Raw genomic sequence first — 20227 nt, forward strand, 5'->3', positions numbered from 1 at the left:
CGTGAATGTGCTATGCACGATTTTGATATTCAGACGAAAATCTGTCCGGTACGTGATAGGGAAGCTGCGCAAGTTCGCTTAACAAATTGCATTGCTGAGGTTAAAGCGTGGATGTTGAAAAACAAACTTAGGCTGAACGATTATAAGACAGATTTCTTTGTTATTTCGTCTCAAAAACAAAGTTTGAAATTCCATTCAGCGCGTTGACCTGAAGATTGGTGAATCTGCGATAGCTCCTGAGCCTTCTATTAAGAACTTAGGGGTCACATTTGATCCTTGTCTCAAAATGGATTTACAGGTGTCTTCACTTTGTCGTACTGTTAATTTTCATTTGCGCAATATCAAACGTATTCGCCGTTTTATAGATCAAAATAAATTATATGTGCACATGCAGTACGATCTTTTGTTCTCTCTTGGCTGGATTATGTCAACTCTTTGTCAGGTAGCATTTCAGCTTTCAATGCACAGCGGCTGCAAAGGCTTCAAAATCGTGCGGCACGCTTGATTTACTGTGTTGATAGGCGCACGAGCGCTTCGCCGTTATTGCGCGAACTTCACTTGTTGCCAGTCCAGCAGATAATTTTATATAACTTTACATACACAATTTCTCTTTTTTCGGGAGAAATACGCATAAAAAATTGCAACGAGTGTCAACTTGTAATGTAATAATCATTCTCTTCGAATAGAGATAAACTTGTTTTTTCAATAGACCTGCCCTTTAACTGAGATTTTTACATTTGTGAAAAGCGAGTATAAATTATTGCGGTTTGGACATTGCCAGAAGTGTTATGGCAAGAGGGTTTCTCTTTGAGCCTTATAGGCAGGACAAACGAGACAAAAGTTTGTATAAATTAGCACCTATGTATTTCCAAGACCTTCTTCGTAGTTATAAGCCTGGTCGAGCTGGCCTTAGATCATCTAAAGATACTTTGCGCCTTGAAGTTCCATCTACTAAAGGCGTCATTAGCGATAGCGCTTTCTGTGTTCTTGGACCCAAGTTTTGGAATCAGCTTCCCATTAAGATCCGTCAGGCTCACAGTGTAAAAGTGTTCAAGAAGTTATTAAAACTCATGTTTTCCCCCAAAGAGTAGCTTTCTTTGCATATAATATTTAAATATTTTTGTTTTGGTGTAATAATGGTTGTAATTTAAAATGCTTGATTCGGTAATATTGAATTGATGTTTTTATTTATGTGTAATTTTATTATATCATATTTGCATTGTATTTTATATTATTATGTATGCTTAAGGGATGGGATATGAACGTTTGGACAGTATTTATTGTGGGACATTAGAGCACATCAGACATATCAATTGCATTCTGAATACGAAGAATGTCCTTCTGATATCAAATAATTTTGATTTTTGAAATTCGCAATGTAATACACATTTTATGGCAAATGATTAAAATTGATATTTTTGATATTTAACAGTACTCGAAGTAAACTTTATAAATCTGATGATTTATACTTAAAGTGTATGTAGGTGGCATGAAAAGCCGACGATCAATTGAAGATATGGATTTTTTCCCAAAACACCCAAAGAAATTAGGTCTTTTTTTGGGAAAAAGTCCATATCTTCAATATGAAAGGTCAAAATTTTCAATTGATCGTCGGCTTTCCCTCCCAGCTACATACAATTTAAGAATATATCACTATATTTACAAACGTTACTTCCAGGACTGTTATATATCAAAAATGTGAAAAATATCAAATTTTAATAATTTGTCATAAAATTTTTATTATATCGCAAACTTCAAAAAATTATAATTATTTGATATCAGAAAGACATTCTTCGTATTCAGAATGCAATTCGATATGTCTGATGTGCTCTCATGTCCCACAAAAATACTGTCGAAACGCTCAAAATGCTCATTTCCAGATCCCTTAAGGTTACACGAAGAAACGTATAAAAACGTATAAAAGACGTATAAAGTTGTTCTCTAAAACCGCGTTTTCTCAGCAATCAAATATCGCAGTGAGTCAAATGTTGGTGCATGGATGTATCTTAACATTATTTTTGTTTGTTTATACAAATTTTTAGAATCCGTTTGAAAATCCTTCGTTTAAATCATTTTTACGCACCATGTTCACAAGATCAAAAACACGTTCCATGCAGTTTTTCAAATATTCGCTACGTATAAAACTACGCCGAGTGATTGTTTTCTCCTTTTTTGTATTGTACTACAAATCGACCAAAGAAATAATGTTGCCATGGGGAAGAACCAAAAACAGTACCGATTAAATTTTATTAGCCCGTTTTTGGGAACAATTTTCGAGAATCTTGTACCACAAAACACTGTTATGTTACATTATCGATATCTGGATTGTGGAACATTAATTCTGATTTCTAACTGCCTACATTATTTCTCAAAAGTATGTCGATTCCTTTACCATTTGAATTTCACTCCAAATTTAAGCTACTTTTGCAAAAATCGAGGTTTTTCGCCATCGATACCTCCGACATTTACAGCGGTGATGAGATTGTTTATCATAAGAGCCTGGTATGCACTATTCCATAATAGTCAGTTTGAGATCAATCGATTTCACAGATCACTCAGTAGCTCAATCGGTTAGCGCGCTGGTCTCACGTTCGATTATATAATACTATAGTTTTGAGCTGGAAAACTTTGGTACGTGTTCGAGTCCCTATGTGGTCCATTCCATCTATTTTATTTTATTTTTCTCTCACGTTTTTCTTTTTTCTTGTTCGTTTCTTTCTTTCTGACTGCAGCGATTGATTGTTTTTGCCCGGTTTTTTTTTCATTATATAATTCAGGAATTTTTAGGCTATAGGCATACTAGTCTAATAGGCGCTGCCTATGAATATATTTTCACAAATTAGATTAACAAAATATTGGTTGTTGGTTTTGTTACTGTTGTTGTAGTTATTGTTGTAGGCCTATATATTGCATAATCAGGGTATAAATAGGCATACTAGCTATTATAGCCTATATAGAAGCATTGATTTATTTCACGACATATATCATCCAGGATAATTTTAAAAATTGAAAATTTGGAAAATCCAAAGGAAAATTGCCGAAAACGGCCGCCCACAATCACACCCCCTATATATGGCCGCCCCTTCCCTATCCCTGCAACATATAGGATGACTCACGAGCCGCGGTTTGTCCGTGGCCCCAGTTCAGATTGATACACTCTTGTACGCGTGAGTTCATTCTTTTCTGCATGGCTGTTTCCATTATTAACTTACGCCCCTCTGGAATCAAGCCTTGAAAATCAATTGTAGTTAACCTTAAGTGTTTTTAAATTGTGTATTTTAGTATTTATCTTGTAAAGCGCCTCGATCTATTGAAGAGGCTCTATATAAATGCGCAAATTAGGCCAAGTAAAATAAAAAAATGTTTCACGTCCGGGTTTCTGAAAAATGAGGACGAGGGGACTTTTTATTTTTTATCGCAAAATCGGTGTAAATACCCATAATTAGAGCTGTTTTAGCGTATACAATAATGTCTGGTCTGAAAGGAGGAGGCCTGTGAGAGATAGGTACCCTCTAGCTATCACAAAACCTTATAAAAGTGTTTCTTGTATATTAGCAAGGCTATAGAAAGCAGCTCTACTTCCTAGACATATGTTTTGAAAAGTTATAGCTGAATTTCAAAAAATAAAAATAAAATTGAAGAAACCTCAAAAAAGGAAGCGGGAGGGGACGTGAAACATGTTTATTTTTTTATTTGGCCTTATAATAATAATTATTATTATTATATTAATCAGTCAAGTTTTTATGATAGGCCTATTGTAAACATGTAAAAAGGGATTATTTGTTTTGAAATTATGATTGCTCATGATGCTAAGGTCATATTGTTTTTGTTTGTTTCCACAGGAAAAAGAACTTAGCAAATCATGATGGAAATCTGGACATGCCTGAGCAGAGTATATATATCGAAAACAGCTACGAAACCCATAGCTACTCAGAACCACTGAGCCCAGCGACCTACCCAATGACAATGAATCCAATTCATTCCCTGCTAGGAACACATGGTGATTCCATCCCATCTCACCCTCCTCCATCTCCGCCTACGCTGCGACAAAGCCCTAATCCAGGAAGTTCTCTTCGCAATCATGACTATGAGGAACCACATCAGGAACCCGTATCGCCACCACGTTCTCCGCAACCACAACCGGCTGCAAATATCGAATCGATTTTCTCTCAGATGGCGCTAACAGGCAACTTTACTATCAATGTAGAAAATGTAAATATAAATACAAATAATCAAATAATTTCATACTACTAGATATCTTGGGTTCCGCACAACTAAAATGCTGTTTTAAAATGTTATTATTTAATAAGTAGGACGATCATTTGTTTCTTATAATCGCACCGGTTTGCCTGTAGTTATATAAATTAAAACTTTGGGAACAGGTCCCGGCAGTGAAGGTTATCCTAGTTACAACCTGATTAATATGGAAGGCCAACAGCCTCAAAACACACCTTAGAATATACGCCTAATTTGTCCAAGAAATTTTGAAGTAGACTTAATTCGACGAATCACAGGGCCATATCACAAGCAGCCAATCAACTTAAGGGTAAAAATTCTCAGCCAATGAAATCTTAGGCCGCCCACGGGTAAGATTGTAGACGCCTGCGACTTTCCTTGTAAGTGAATGAAGAGATAAATCGTCTTTTTATCCGTTCATTTACAATTTAGAGCTGGTCTCTCTCCTATTCATAAAGAAAAGTTTTGTCCTTTTGAAACTTGGGTTTAATAATTCAGTGTATTTAATTGTTTTTACCCCCATTGGATGTTGTGTCACATTAACTGTTTTTAATCATCAAGGACTGCAGAAAAAAGAATATCCCATATAACTATAATACCCCAAACCAAGTAGAATTATTCATGACAAACTCTGATGTCTGATAAATCAGTTTGCGAAATTTCCATTTACTACTTCACCATGTTCACGTAACCGTTAATTGGACACTGCATTGCACTGTGTAGTTCTATACGTTTTCATCGAATTGCGATACCGCCTATCACTAAGATAGGGTAAAATGTCAAATCTTGGACGTAAAATTTTACGCTTTTAAGATTTCATTTGCTGACAATGGATACGCTTCAGCGGATTGGTTGTTTGTGATTTCTGGCCCAGTGGACTTGACAATAAGTAAGTCGACAGAAGAATACAGTCCCTTTTGGGGAAAGATGCGCACTTTGGCATAGTCGAAATCTCTTATAGTTTGTAGCACATCATTGGTTATGCAAAACGATGGACTGGATCGAATTTACCTTCACATTCACATTACATACTTCTCCCTGGGGGCTGAAAAAAGGTAATTTTGCCGCCCCCTTCATCAACAGCCCGAAAAGGTTGACCAATTTTTTTTCGATGGTTTGAAAAAGTGAAGAGCAAAAAAAGAAAAAAAAAAAGAGGTTTATAGACGCAAGCGACCTAAAATTTAAAAAATTACATTTCGGTCAACAGGGTCAGTAAACAACGTCCCACCACGGCGGGACAAAGTCTTTATGACACTATGTTTGTGCTCAAGAGGTGATGCGAATTGCATGACAAGTATTGGTCAGTGTCCGCTGACCCGAACGCTGCCAGCTATTTAACGTTTGAATATGGTGTCCAAGAATGGTTAATCTCAGTCTCAGGGTCGTTGGTGAATTTGTTGTGATTGTTTATAATGAATGATATGTACACTCTTGATCCTTGTCTTTTTCCATCACCACAAATGTATCGTCTTATTCGCTACATACCAAAACCATACCAATTAGAGATAGCAAACCTTAGAGATACCGGGCTTGTTAAAATAGCGAACCTTGTTTAAATTAGAGATAGCGGGCCTTATTTAAAATTTGTGATAGCAAACCTTATTTGAAATTAGTGATAGCGAACCTTAGAAATAGCGAACCTTGTTCCGAATTAGTGATATCGAACCTTAGGTATAGTGGACCTTGTTTGTAATTAGCGATAGCGAACTTCATAGAGATAGCGAACCTTAAAGATAGCGGTCCTTAGAGATAGCGAACCGGCGCCGCCCGTTGATAGCATTTTTGCTCGAAACATTCCATATTGTGTGACATATTGTATTTGAAATTGTATTTAAATATTTATTCTGTTCTAAAATTGTAAAGGTGGTGTCGTTCGTCTCACAACTTCTACATTCTTTTGTAATGTTTGATGTAATATAGAAAGCAAAATAAAGTTTTACTTATCTAGTCAACTGTTTTAAGAAACCTTATTATTTTGCGCGGGGGTACTTCAATATGAAATAAAAAAAGGTGTAAGGCTGACACTTTCACAGTAAGGGCCATTGGGTGAGAACAAAATGTAAAAAATATGGGATCATTGGGTGAGAGCATGATTTTTGGCATTCGGTGAGAGCAAAATGTAAAAAATATGGGGTCATTGGGTGAGAACATGACATTTGTTTTTAGATGGAACCTTTGGGTGAGAGCCGAAACAGTGCCACAGAAACCTCGAACATTAAATTTCTAGTTCTGAATGGCTTCAAATTTCTTTGTTTTGTCAAAGTAAATAACACAATCAATGATAAATGAAAGTTGCTGTTCAAATAAAATAAGGGTCTTTGGGTGACAGATCAAATGGAAAAATGGGGGGGGGTCTTCGGCTGACAGAGCATGTATTCGTAAACAAATGGGGTCTTTGGGTGACAGCGACGCTGAAAAGAGGGTCTTAAAAGCTATACATACGCATCACCTCCAAAGTGGGAGTGCTCCCGGGTGATTTTGTAAAAAAGGGCTCCTAAATGGATCCCGCGCGTGCGAGTGTCCTAGGCAGGCAATTACAAAGTAAAAAAATTACCATTTCCTTAGTTTATTGCTGGATGCTTACTTCATTCACTGGCGGTGGCATACGCAAATAAGACGGTAAGAGGATCACATGATCACATCCCGCACACTAAGCTGTATGTCCGCCAGTTCTCAGGTTCGCCGCCAAGTCTGGGAAATTTAACTAGGACGAGGAAACAATTCACAGAATGGGAAAAAATTGTTTCGGGATAGAGTCAGGCATGTACGTACGGTACGTACGCGTACGTAGGGGTGCGTCATTTTTCATGACTTGTTATTTTCGTTGGAGGTAGTCCGGTGGCAGAGCAAGGTTAGATGGTTTTGCCAGTTAAAGTAGTTTTCTTTGCTGATTATTACTCTTTGAGTGGTAAAAAATAAGATTTTGGGGGATGTAAAATGGTAACCCTTGGGGAATTAGAAATATTAAAGATGGCCGCTATAGATAATAAAAAAGCTCGGTTATTCACTAGTGGTATTAAAATAAATAATAACTTACAGTCAGTATTTTGTGTAAATTATTTGCCTTTTGGATGCTTTAAATATAAATTCTGTACAGTTTTAAATGTGACACTCTCACAATTCAAGAAATTTAAAATGGCCGATGTGTAACGGCATAAGCAAAACCATTAGTTTCAAGTTAAAGTTCTTTTGCCAGATTTTGTTTCTTATAATAATTAATGTACACTCTAGAATTAAGCAGATCCAGTTTGACATTTTACTTCTTCACAATCGCATAAAAAAATTCCAAGATGGCCACCACCGAAATGAAAGGTAGAAATATAACACAATTTGGAAGACTTTTTGCAAGGGAGTGTGTTGAGTGACAGCCCGGGGTTAACCCGGGGGGTTAACAACTTCCTATTTGGTGATATCTGAACTGATATCTGTGTCAAATTATCAGCCCAACTTGTACCAATCCTTCCTGAGTGTCTTCAATTCCTTGACGACTAATATCAACAGCGCCTGCAACTGTAGCTGAAATTCTTGAAGTGTAGGACCGATCATTAAAGCAACACATAACCATCTTTGAATCTTTGAAAAACACATGAAGATCCAAATATTGGTAAATTGTGCTTTATAAATCCACTTGATTACTCACGTTTTTAGACGTTTCATCTTCCTACGGAAGACTTTATCAGTAATGTGATGAACCAGCAACATTCCTATTCTCATCTCCAGAGTGCACAATTCTTTGCAGTAGCTGGTCATATAGATCCCTTAAGTAAAATTTCTTGTTTCAACGTGGTGTCCTTCTCCAAATATTCTCTCACTATCTCCAGTGTTTTATTGATAGGGGTATTTGTGAACAGCGACACGACGTCATGTGAATTGAAAATATCCTCGTCGTCAATTCTGACCGTAGCAAGTTCCCTAACTGAAATGGCAGGGATGTGCCTCGGCCATATTAAAAGTAGGGGCATTCAGGTCAAATGTACAATTACAAAAATATGGGGTCATTCAGTACACAACCTGAATAAAAATGGGTCATTCGGTATGAAACTTTGAAAAAGGATGGTCATTGGGGTAACAAAAAGTAAAATGGTAAAAAGTCATTGAGTACAGGATTGCCAAAAGAGTAAAGTACACATAAATAAGTGCCAAACTGCATAAAAACAACTTGGCCACCATGGAAATGTGAAAAATCTCATTATTTCTGGAGGAGAACACAAATACCACCTACATTTGGGAATTAAAAGGGGTCATTGGGTATAGCAGGAAATAGAAAAAGGGGGTCATTGAGTACATGAATTTTTAAAGGGGTTCATTGGGTAATAGGTAGGACCATAACACAAAAAAGGGGGTCATTGGGTACAAGCCGATTTGAAAAAGTCATATCCATCGGTATATGTAACAACCGTGCACCTACCTTGTCTGCACCCATTATTATTATTATTGACTTGTCCTTTTTCAACTGTTTGAGTGCTACTCTTTCATCTTTGCTAATGTTCGATTTCGGGATTTTTGCTGATTTTAACACTCCTGCGACTTCCGCGCGAAGGTTCTGTGCTTCTCCAGGTGGTTATTTCCAACTCACTGTCTCGGTCAAGACAATGAAATCCTCGTTGGGTATCCTGTCCACCGACACAGCGAAATATTATTTAAACCTTTGGCCAGCAGAGAATTCTGCGAGTCCGTAAGCTTCCTTTCTGTGTTGTTACAACCCATTTTTTCATCTGTGTTCCCGGCAAGTCAATATCCCATTACTCGTTGACTGCCGATAAACGTCCCAATAAATCGGACTTATCAGTTCTCATGATAGATATCCATGGCTAACGATGGTTAACTATGAAAACATGTTAAAGGACATCAAGAAAATTTTCTAAGTTATTTATTTTGAGCTTTTTCGAGTATCGACGAGTAATGGATATATTCTGTAGATTTAGGTTTTGTCTGTGACTGCTAATGTGAGGCCGTCGTAGGTCGTACGAGGCTCAAACTCGGTGGGTGGGTGTAGTTCTGTCCTGGCAAGAAGAAGTTTATGTTCGTTAAGTAATCCGACCCCGGGGCCCCTCCCAGGGGTCATTTGAGGTCAAATGACTAAAACTGTCATATGGGCATGAAACTAGGTCGTACGGGACTCAAACTCGGTGGGTGGGTGACGTTCTGTCCTGGCAAGAAGATGTTTATGTTCGTTAAGTCATCCGACCCCGGGGCCCCCTCCCAGGGGTCATTTGAGGTCAAATGACTACAAACTGTCATATGGGCATGAAACTAGGTCGTACGGGACTCAAACTCGGTGGGTGGGTGTAGTTCTGTCCTGGCAAGAAGATGTTTATGTTCGTTAAGTCGTCCGACCCCGGGGCCCCCTCCCAGGGGTCATTTGAGGTCAAATGACTAAAAACTGTCATATGGGCATGAAACTAGGTCGTACGGGACTCAAACTCGGTGGGTGGGTGGCGTTCTGTCCTGGCAAGAAGATGTTTATGTTCGTTAAGTCATCCGACTCCGGGGCCCCCTCCCAGGGGTCATTTGAGGTCAAATGACTACAAACTGTCATATGGGCATGAAACTAGGTCGTACGGGACTCAAACTCGGTGGGTGGGTGTAGTTCTGTCCTGGCAAAAAGATAGTTATGTTCGTTAAGTCGTCCGACCCCGGGGCTCCCTCCCAGGGGTCATTTGAGGTCAAATGACTAAAAACTGTCATATGGGCATGAAACTAGGTCCTACGGGGCTCAAACTCGGTGGGTGGGTGTAGTTCTGTCCTGGCAAGAAGATGTCTATGTTCGTTAAGTCATCCGACCACGGGTCCCCTCCCAGGGGTCATCTAAGGTCAAATTACTAAAAAGTGTCGTATGGGCATGAAACTTGGTAGGTACAGTCAACATTTAAAGCAGCATTTTTTGAAGGTCATTTTGGGGTCATCCAAGGTCACCACGGGTCATCTGAGGTCAAATTAGTAAAAGCTCATATATGGGCATGAAACTTGGTAGGTACAGTCAACATTTAGAGTTATAAGTTTAGGTCATTTTGGGGTCATCCAATGTCACCCTGGGGTCATCTGAGGTCAAATTAGTAAAAATTGTCATATGGGCATGTCATTATCAGCCTGGTAATCGCGCCCAGCCGAGAACCGCCAAATATGGGTAACCGCCTAGTCTATTTTAAAACTGATGCATCAATGACTATGTTCATCATGTCATATAGAGGCCTTGCATGCAACGTATCATCCCGTAAATATGGCGGACTACTCAAATGCATTCAACAAAAGCATGATTGCAATCTACCGTGACAGTTCGTCTCACACACAAATCCTGCACTACGATCAAATAGGTTGATGACAACATCTGATTGAATGGACTGCACTCCGCCATAACTACGGTGAAGGACACCGGTTGAAAACGTTTGTTTGGAGCCAATAAATAATTTCATGCAGGGCCTCTATTGTATCATTCTCACATAGATATAGAAATACTAAATTCGTTCACTATCTATATTTTTACTTCTAGTAGAGCTCCAATCTAAGGGTTAAAGTTATGTTTTAGGTTAGGTTAGGATTTTTTAAAGTACCCAGTACAGTGAACCTTATGGTACAAATGCGCGCGAAAATTTTAGCATAGGCCTATTGAAACTAAACTGGTGAATTATGGGACAAAAGTGGAATAAATTCGCGCAAAGCGCTAAAAATGGCATTCTGTGGCTATAAAATGGCCAAATATGAGGTTAATTTCGACACAAACCAATACACAGGCGTCAATATTGGGGGTGATTATATTGACCATCCCCTGGCAAAATATTGTGGCATTTATCCCCCCCGATCTACGCCTATGTAATTTAGAGCCCTGTGACTCCATCGGTCTCCCTCTCCCTCTCTCTCCTTCCCCCCTTCCTTTTTTTCTTCCTCCCTTGGCGGAAACTCTAATTACATAGGCACAAAGGACCAATTCGCTACTTGCACGGTTCCGCCATTATGCACTATGTGCGGGGAGAGCCTCGAACTGGCAGCATACATGAAAGGAAGAATTATGTAACCTTACACAGAACGTTATGACTAGTTCAATTCCCATTCATGTCTGCTGCCAGTTCGAGGCTCTCCCCGCACATAGTGCATAATGGCGGAACCGTGCAAGTAGCGAATATGCGATACGTAATCTATTTCCTCTTCTTTCTATATCTAACCTCCTTGGGCCTACATATTAGTACTGATATATCATACGCTGGCGAAATTACGTAATTAATCGGATTAATTAACATACTGAGCAATAGGTGAAAACAATTTTGACAAAAGGAGTTGTCCTTGTCAATTTGTAGACATGTACTTTTGATTATTTACATAGCTTCTTCTCCAATCACTGTGTAAAACATCCATCCAAAAATCTGATTGCTATTATTATATGGATGAATGGACATATCACAAAAGGATTGCTTATCTCAATAGGGCATGTACTTAAGCATTTTTTTTAACTGACCGGCGTTATTGGGCGTTTTATCGGAGGTCACCGAGTAATGCCGAAGATCAAAATCGATTTTATGTATTGTGTATGTATCATATGACGCTCGTATTAATTGTCTCTATGCGCTTGAGAATTCAACAATATAAATAATGGTAGCTCTATTATAATACACATTAATGTTTTAAGCAGATAAAATTCCAAAATATATTACGTTTTCTGCCTTTGCTTGTCACGTGGTAGGCCTATGTTGAATTTGCGATTATATTTTTAAATAAGTTTCAGCTGAATAACAAGAAGACTAGTGGCCTAGTGGTCTAAGGCGCTAGGCTCATAGAGTACTAAGCGTTGCGCCGTGAGTTCGAACCCCGCCTCTGCCAAACTTTAAAAGAAGTAAATTAAAATTTGACTTTTTTTAATTTCATATTTGGGAAATGTGACTGGGAGAATTTATGTATGGTGTGGAGTGGTGTGATAGGGCATGTACTTTAACTGGCCGGCGCGGTCCGGTGACTAAGTCTTTATTGGGCGTTTTATCGGCAGTCAACGAGTAATGCGGTACGGCACTTCTTTTATTCGCTAGTTCTTAATTTTTCTGCCTCCGCAGGAGGTAGTATGCTTTGAAATTTACACCTAAAATGCCGCACATTGCGCGGCATGTAGGCCGATTGTACAAATTTATATTCTGACAAGTACTCTAATTTCCGCCCAATATCGAGAGCCCAATATATATCCCCCACCTCTTTGCGCCATACATAAATTCGCCTATCGCCATTTCCGAATGTTCAAAAAGGTAATCACGCTTCCTCAGCATGTGCAATAAATTAGCATTAAAATTAATCTTACTCTATAGGGATTCTAGAAACGCCTAGCACGTGGCGCCAATGGCGTGGGTCTATCAAGTTAATGAATTATGCATTAGAATATTTTCAAACTCATATGTTGTATAATTGAAGACCGAATTAAAAAGACTAGCTTGCGTATGCCGTCCTGTAAACCAGACCAAAAATGCCATACTGCGCAGGTCAGCAACCAATCACGGCGCGCCTTTGTCATGACGTCAGACGCAAACTAGTCTTTTTTAATTCGGTCTTTAATTATAGGTTGTAGCCTCAGCGCTCATCAGCAGCCACACCACCTCAATGCCTTCGGTGTGATCAGCAGCTTTATCGTTGAAGACAAGTTGGAAAACCGTTATGCTGTGGCAATGGGAATACACCTCAAACAAGGTTTAATTTCATGATTACATGAAACCTGATTATTAATGCAAAAACTTTGGCTGGAGAAGTTGAAGCTGACGTTCATGGCGACACTTTGGATGTGATAATTTGACATCATGGATTGTTTTGTGCAAAATTGGAGGTATTTTTGTGCCACGGCGAGTCAGCAGACCGACTGGCATGCATGCTAGGCTCGACTAGGCCACAATCATGATCCGATGCATTTGAACTGCAATGTATGGTATGATACGCCTAGCCGCGCCTATGGCCGGCTTCATTGCTGCCCGGGCATTGCTGTTCAAATACATGTACTAAAGTATTGCAATTTTATTGCGTTGATATAATTCGGAATAATTCGTTTTAAAGTATTTGCTTCCCCAATTCCCATGCGTGGTTGTGTTTTATGTTCTACTGAGTACTGTTGCAATATTTTTGCATGCATACCCATGACCGTTTCAAGACTTTGACTGAGAAATTTGCTTTTTGTTTGTTAAGATAAAAATAAAAATAAAATGCAAGAATCATCTTTCCCCACACAATACTTCTTACAAACAAGGTGTTGATATTGGCCCTTTCGATGCAAGACAAAGCACAAATGAAGGAAACAAAACAAAACAATAATGTTTTTGATTTTTTATTCAATTACACATACAAAAGAGTAATGACCTATAAAAAGACCCCCTAAATATAATAATATTAATATTATTTTAGTCCTGAATACAAAATATAATAAACAAGCATTTAAAAAATCTGAAACGTTACAATCGTAATTTTCAGTCAAAAAATCCACGAGAAATGACTCTTGATACAACTTAGGCATATATGCATTTAAAAAACAGAAACGGCTGCCTGCATCTGGAACTCTTCATATCTGAAAGTTTGAAGGTCTTATTTCATACATCAGAATTATCTGCAAGATTGCAAGATGGCTTTAGGTGACCGTGGCCCTATTGGCTAATGCACAAATTTAGATTTTCTTTCTTTTTAAATAATATGTTAAAGCTTATGCCCTGTAGATTACATTCGGTTCTTGAGATATGGCCTGTCAAAATGGTGCGAACCCAAAAAAAAAAATTGGCAACAACTTTCTTTTTATTTTCTATATTTTTGACAAGTCCAGTTGCCAGATGATTTTCTAATTACATGTATGAATTATGCAAAGTAAAGATTTCAGATACAATTAAATGAGCTATAGTAGGCCTACTGAGGCATGGTACATGGGTAGAACACACACTGTAGACCTACTACAAAATTACGGTTGCGTTTTGGCAAATTTCAATTTGCATAATTAATTTGGGCCACTTATTAGAAAAGTTGATTAGGGCCCTAATTAATTATGCAAATGGAAATTTGCATGGAAAAAAACATTCATGGGTTTTATATCTTATTTTGTAGCCGATCTGAACATTCTACTTTGTACAATTCTTGCATATATAATTAGAAAATAAGGCCTACCTGACATCATTGCATATCAAAAATAAAAGAAATTTGTTGCCAACTTCTTGGTTTCGCGCCATTTTGACAGGCCATATATTTTGGTAACCGAATATCCGATTAAAATAAAATTTTCAGTCTTGTAATCAGGAGAGAATGGACTCACATATTTCAATCAGACAAAAATCTATATCCAATAGCGTTACCTTAAAGCTAGCATTATAAGTGTCTCCTTAACTAATAACAAAAGGTGCCCACTGGTATCTTGGAGGCATTGTCTTTTTTAAAGACATTTCTTGTTGTCTTTGAGGCTGTTTAACGTCTTAATTTGTCTTTCCTTTGACTTTTCATGTTCCGTTTTGCGTTTGTTTTCCAAATGAAATTCAAGATGGCGGCATACATCGGCTTGCTCGTGGCCATCGTTTTTACTTTCGAGTGTTTCTAGAACTTGTCCGTGTAATTTTTGACTTTGTTAGATCGGCTATTCTGTTGCTAACGACGCGAATGCGTTCTCTTACCAGTTCGTTTTGGGCTTTCTGTATTTCCATGCCTTGATGGTGTTGATCGGGCAACGTAATTTTAAACTATTGGGTGTGATCCCGCTATCTTTACAGCGATGCGTGGAGGTTAAATGGTTGCGATGGCGTGCAATTTTCTCCTCAAACCTCTCCAAATCACGTACGTTTTTCACTGTCTCTTGACCATAACGACTTCTTAACTCTTTGAATAAGTTCATCAGGATTGTTTGATATCAAACATGTCAAATATTGGTAAATTGTGCTTTACAAATCCACTTGATTACTCACGTTTTAGACGTTTCATCTTCCTACGGAAGACTTCATCAGTAATGTGATGAACTAGCAACACTCCTGGCAAACTCGTTCAAGTAATAATCTGTTCGCTTCATGTTTGGCTTACGTTGTTGTGTAGATGTAGTGTGTTTGCGATGTATTTTACCGAGGGTAGATACTGGTCATCTGCTAAAACCATTGCTTTATCATATTGCTGCTAGTGTATATATTTACTAAGTGTAAGTAAGCGCATTGAGGCTTTCGCTCAATGCCTAATATAAATGGCTTTCAAAAAATTATTTTTTGCCGCTGTGCGGCACTCTCATATGCAATTGGTACTGAATAAGTTCAAATGTTACTGTACTGAAATTTTGGTATTGAAGGCAATTTAGTTTTACCATGGAAATTTAATCTTTTAAGGATTGTTTTATCGTTGTATTAATTTAATGATAAGTAGTTTTGTCATTGGGGCTATATTTCTGGCCTTGATGCGAAGGGATATGAATTTAGATTTTTTGGTCTTCCGTAAGTTTAATAGTCCCGGCTGTTTATTGTTTGTATTCAGGTTCGGAGTAAACTTATTTTCATTTTAAGCAACGCGTGATGGAATCGGAAACCAGCGAACATTGGATCGGCATCGTATTGTGATGGGGTGAAAGCTGTTTAACACGCAAAATCACCATGCAGCACAGTGTGCAAATTTGACCAATATTTATGAATATTGCATGGTACCTATTGGGAAAATTGCCGGATGGTGTCCAAATTTGACTAGAATATACTTTATGGTCAATACTATAGAGTGAGTTTATAGTTTATGTAGACCTATGTGAACTGTTAGTATAGATGAACAAAATATTTATATTTAGTATTAGTTCTATGTATTTTACAAACATTAATTAACAACAGAACAGACAAAACTGCAATGATAGAAGGGTTAAGAAATGTTTTCATCTTGTTCATTCAAAGATTAATTATTGCATCATGACCAACGGTTGTTTGATGTGATCATTTATTAATTTTTCTAACAAAACATTATATAATGTTCAGTTCTAGACCTGGACAATACCAACAGCTATCACACTAATATAACATCTATTTTTAGCTCTTTTTAACATAGATTTTTGTTTCTATATCAAATTATTCATCCTTTTTATGTTTTTGTGGTAATTTTTATTCTATAAACTGTACATTTGTGTGCAAATTGAGGGCGCTATTTACATATATTTTAAATTTAAAATAGCCAAATAATATGACTTATTCCCTTACAATAATATCATTATACAAGTGTCTACTCCTTGTAAGGGGTGGTGCAATAATTATGTGTACCCGGGGGGGGGGGTGAATTCTCAAAATGGTCTGCCAAAATTCGCTTGCCCCCCCCTTTGGCCGTGCTAAAAACCTTTGCCCCCCTTTCGACGTGCCAAAAACCTTTGCCCCCCTTTTGACGTGCCAAAAATCTTTGCCCCCCTTTACACATGCAAGATTTTGGGGAACCCGAATTTAAAACCTTAAATTGTCTTAACATATAATGCGAGCGCAGCGAGCAGGAAATTTTGCATATTTGAACGTGTTCGTAACGTTTTCCTACGCCTTTTAGGGCGTAATATAGAAACAGTGCCCAAAATATCTGTGCCAAAAATTGCTTGCCCCCCTTCGACCTGCCAAAATCGCTTGACCCCCCTTTCGACCTGCCAAAATGCTTGCCCCCCCTTTTGGCCTGCCAAAAATCTTTGCCCCCCCTATAATTCACCCCCCGGGGTACACATAATTATTGCACCACCCCTAAAGATGCAAACAAGATTTAATAATAATAATAATAAGATAAATAGCGCCATCATTGTTCAACTTGTCTTAAAAATGATTCAGTTTTACATGCCATCAAACAACTGAATATATGAATACAAAACCCACCTGAGTCCATACTTTGGCCAAATTGAGTTTAGCATGGGAAATTGTTGCTATACATAGGCCTGTCATATGTATGAAAGAACAACTCAAATTCATTATCTGTGTCTAGTGAAGCATGTGAAAAATAGCATGTATGAAAGAATCACCCAATTCCATGATTTGAGTCTTGTAGCACATTGATTGAAATCCAGTATGTATAAAAGTTCACTTGTAACACATTCATTTTTAGAAAGTGACTTTTGAAAAAAAAATGGGTTTAATAAAATTAAGTGTGTGGTTTATATTACATGGCAGAATGCTTATCAACATTATACATACCTGTGTGCTTTATTTTGTATTATCTTACTAGTGGTAATCTCATTCTAATATTGTTGTCTTTGTATATGATTCAAAAAACCACCCAAGTCCGAAATTTGAAATGAACCCCACAAAGTCCCTGAAATGCTAATCGTCATACCTAATACAAGTTAATCCACTCATTTGCACGTAAAACTTACCATATTGACCAGGTAAATCTAACTGACGGAATTAAAATGATACACAGGTTTTTCTCTCAAAATCACTTCCCATGGGTGGGTTTTGTATTCATGTATTCAACTGTGGACCGTAGTTGTGGGCTTACAACTGAAACCTATTTGCTTTGAAACATTTTATATACATTTTATTACTACATTAGTGCCTAATTTCAAGGATTCAATTCCAATAATTATTGTAAACCGAAGACAATTGTCACTAGACAATGCAATAGAACGAATACCTCAAAACAAGTAATTCCCATACCATCCAGTAGTCCAAAACAAATAATGCAAGTACTTATCTACCAGTTTATGTACAAACTGTCTGAAAAAGTGCCTTCATATTGTACAAAAACATGCATAACGGGCTTTTATTTTATGTTAAGTAAATAACTTTTACACTCATAACATATTTTCTTCAATTTTATCATAATGTACATGCGTGTGTACATATGTGTACATACGTATATTACATATATTTTGTACTCATTTTACCTAAGTTTGGTACAGATATTTTGTAAATAAGAACTGTTATACTCAACATGTTTGTACATGCGGGTTTTTAGGAACAAAAAATAAAAATTAATACACTCGCATGTAAGTTCATACGTGCTAGTAATAAACAATTTCAAAAGTTTAAACTGACTTTTCAGCACAAAATTCACTAACCTTGAATTTTCGATGTGTAACACAAGCTTCAGACCGCACAATACGCTGAGAAAAATATTAGTCTCACCTAAGGGACGCACCATTAGATTCTCAGGGGTGGGGTAGGAAGTTTAAAAAAACTTCACCCACTACATGAGCAAAAAAAAAACTTTCCCCACCAACACTAAAAAAAAAGAAAAGAAAAATCCCACCAAACTGTGTATAATGCATGAAATTAAAAAAAACCAAAACTTCGCCACCTTCGGCGGCAAAAAAAAATTCTTCCCCCCGATCCAAATTTCCTACCCCCCCCTCGAGTATCAAATGGTACGTCCCTAAGGATCCCACGCCAACTGAGAAAAAAATCAGGTGTGGTCTACGAGATTCCCTGCGGCGAATGTACAAGTTCATACTTCGGCCAGACAGGTAGACAACTCGGAGATAGACTGAAGGAGCAAAAAATGTAAAAATTGCATTCAACAGGATTTAAAAAATTGTGGTCTGTTGCATTCTGAATGCATTCAAATGCAAAATACCACAAAATGCCACATCACTACCACAATGGTAAGATACGAATGCATTCCGAATGCATTCTGAATGTAATAATTGCATTCGGCTTTGGTAAGGGTTATAGTACTTTTGATGATATTGTCTAAAAAGGTCCTATCTGTTAGCATTGTAGCGTAGCTACTGATCACTTCCTGGTCTTGTTATGGCGTCGCCCATGGGTCACATGGGCATTAAATTAAGTGCCTTTTATTCAATAGCCTATAATGACTGATTAAAGTATGTCGCTTCCATGGGGGTGTATGGATTTCAACTGCAATATCCCATTACCCTCTATAGTCATTATAATACAAACAGGCAGTTTATAATTTAGTTGAAGTTTGTCCGTATGCAACAATCACAATAACATGATTCATATCATTACATTTGAGCAATTAGTTAAATACGACTCCAACCAGCAGTATATTGGACTATTGCAGAAGTAAATGGCACCCCTCTAAAGAAGACATGTAAGTTTGTACCATAAAATTTTGGGAATTCCTAGACCAAAATTTTATCCAAAAAAATGGGAATTCCCATTTTGACAATGAAATGATTATAAAAATTGGGAATTCCCAGTGTCCCTAAATTGTTTTTGGGGGGAATGCCCAAGCCTAAAATAAAAAGGTGTATTTTTGTTGGGAATTCCCATGTGTTCTTTAGGGTTATGAAAACAATGACCTTTTCTTTTTTTTTGGGGGAATTCCCAGAGCAAAAATGGTGAGAATTTTTGGGCATCCCATGTCTTCTGGGGGGGGGTGCCTTTAATTTCTGGAATATCCCATTATAGTGAATATGCTATGTACTGATGGGAAACTGTAGAGAAAGTAAATTTTGACAATTTTTCTTGAAATTCAATATGTGACACGATCTGCTCCATTCTGGCCAAAGGAGGCATTTTTGAAAATTGAGTTACTATAATTGTTACCTTAGGCTATCATTTACTGAAAACTCCGGAGGTCTAGCATACTTGGTTCTAACGTTGTGAGGTTTTGCGATGTCTATTTTCTTATGTATTTTCTTGTTTGTTTACTTCATATTTCTGCCTTTATCTCAGTTTCAAATTTGCCACCTTTGGCCCCCATGGACCAGATTGTGTCATATATGTATTATTGTAGGTCAGCTGTTAATTTTTGATTCAATATAAGCCTGGATAAACAAATAAATAAAATATAAATAAGTACTTCTATGGATTTGAAAGTCCACTTTGTGGGATTGGGTCTCACATTCTCAGTCTCCCAAACAATGTGTCCCAAATTTTGAATTATATTTCAGGTGTTGCATGACTTGTTTTACAAATGAGAAACCTATTCACTGACATTTACACAAATTCTGTTAAAAACTACTATGTGTGGCTCAGTACATTAAACAACAAAATAATTATTGAACATTCAATTATTCTCAGGTGTAGCAGCACACCAGACTTAGTCACATTATAATAACCTTTCACGTAAGTACATTAAATATTAGCAAGAGATTCATTATGGAGACAAGAAT

General features: G+C 37.5%; 1 protein-coding gene and 1 long non-coding RNA gene across 4 annotated transcripts in view; one reads left to right on the forward strand and one right to left on the reverse strand.

Moving 5' to 3' along the window:
* Window positions 1-6061, forward strand: part of LOC140164617 (uncharacterized) — a 41677-nt gene extending 35616 nt beyond the window's left edge. For all 3 annotated transcript variants that reach the window (XM_072187946.1, XM_072187947.1, XM_072187948.1), the window contains one exon: window positions 3843-6061. In XM_072187946.1, the coding sequence (XP_072044047.1) occupies window positions 3843-4254 (412 nt within the window). In that variant the 3' untranslated portion in view covers window positions 4255-6061. The remainder of the gene's footprint in view (window positions 1-3842) is intronic.
* LOC140164625 (uncharacterized) overlaps window positions 1-20227 on the reverse strand; it is a 288651-nt gene that overhangs the window by 198392 nt on the left and 70032 nt on the right. The gene's annotated exons all lie outside the window — the stretch shown is intronic.

This window comes from Amphiura filiformis, chromosome 11 (genome assembly GCF_039555335.1).
Source record: "Amphiura filiformis chromosome 11, Afil_fr2py, whole genome shotgun sequence".
Classification (NCBI taxonomy): Eukaryota; Metazoa; Echinodermata; class Ophiuroidea; order Amphilepidida; family Amphiuridae; genus Amphiura; species Amphiura filiformis.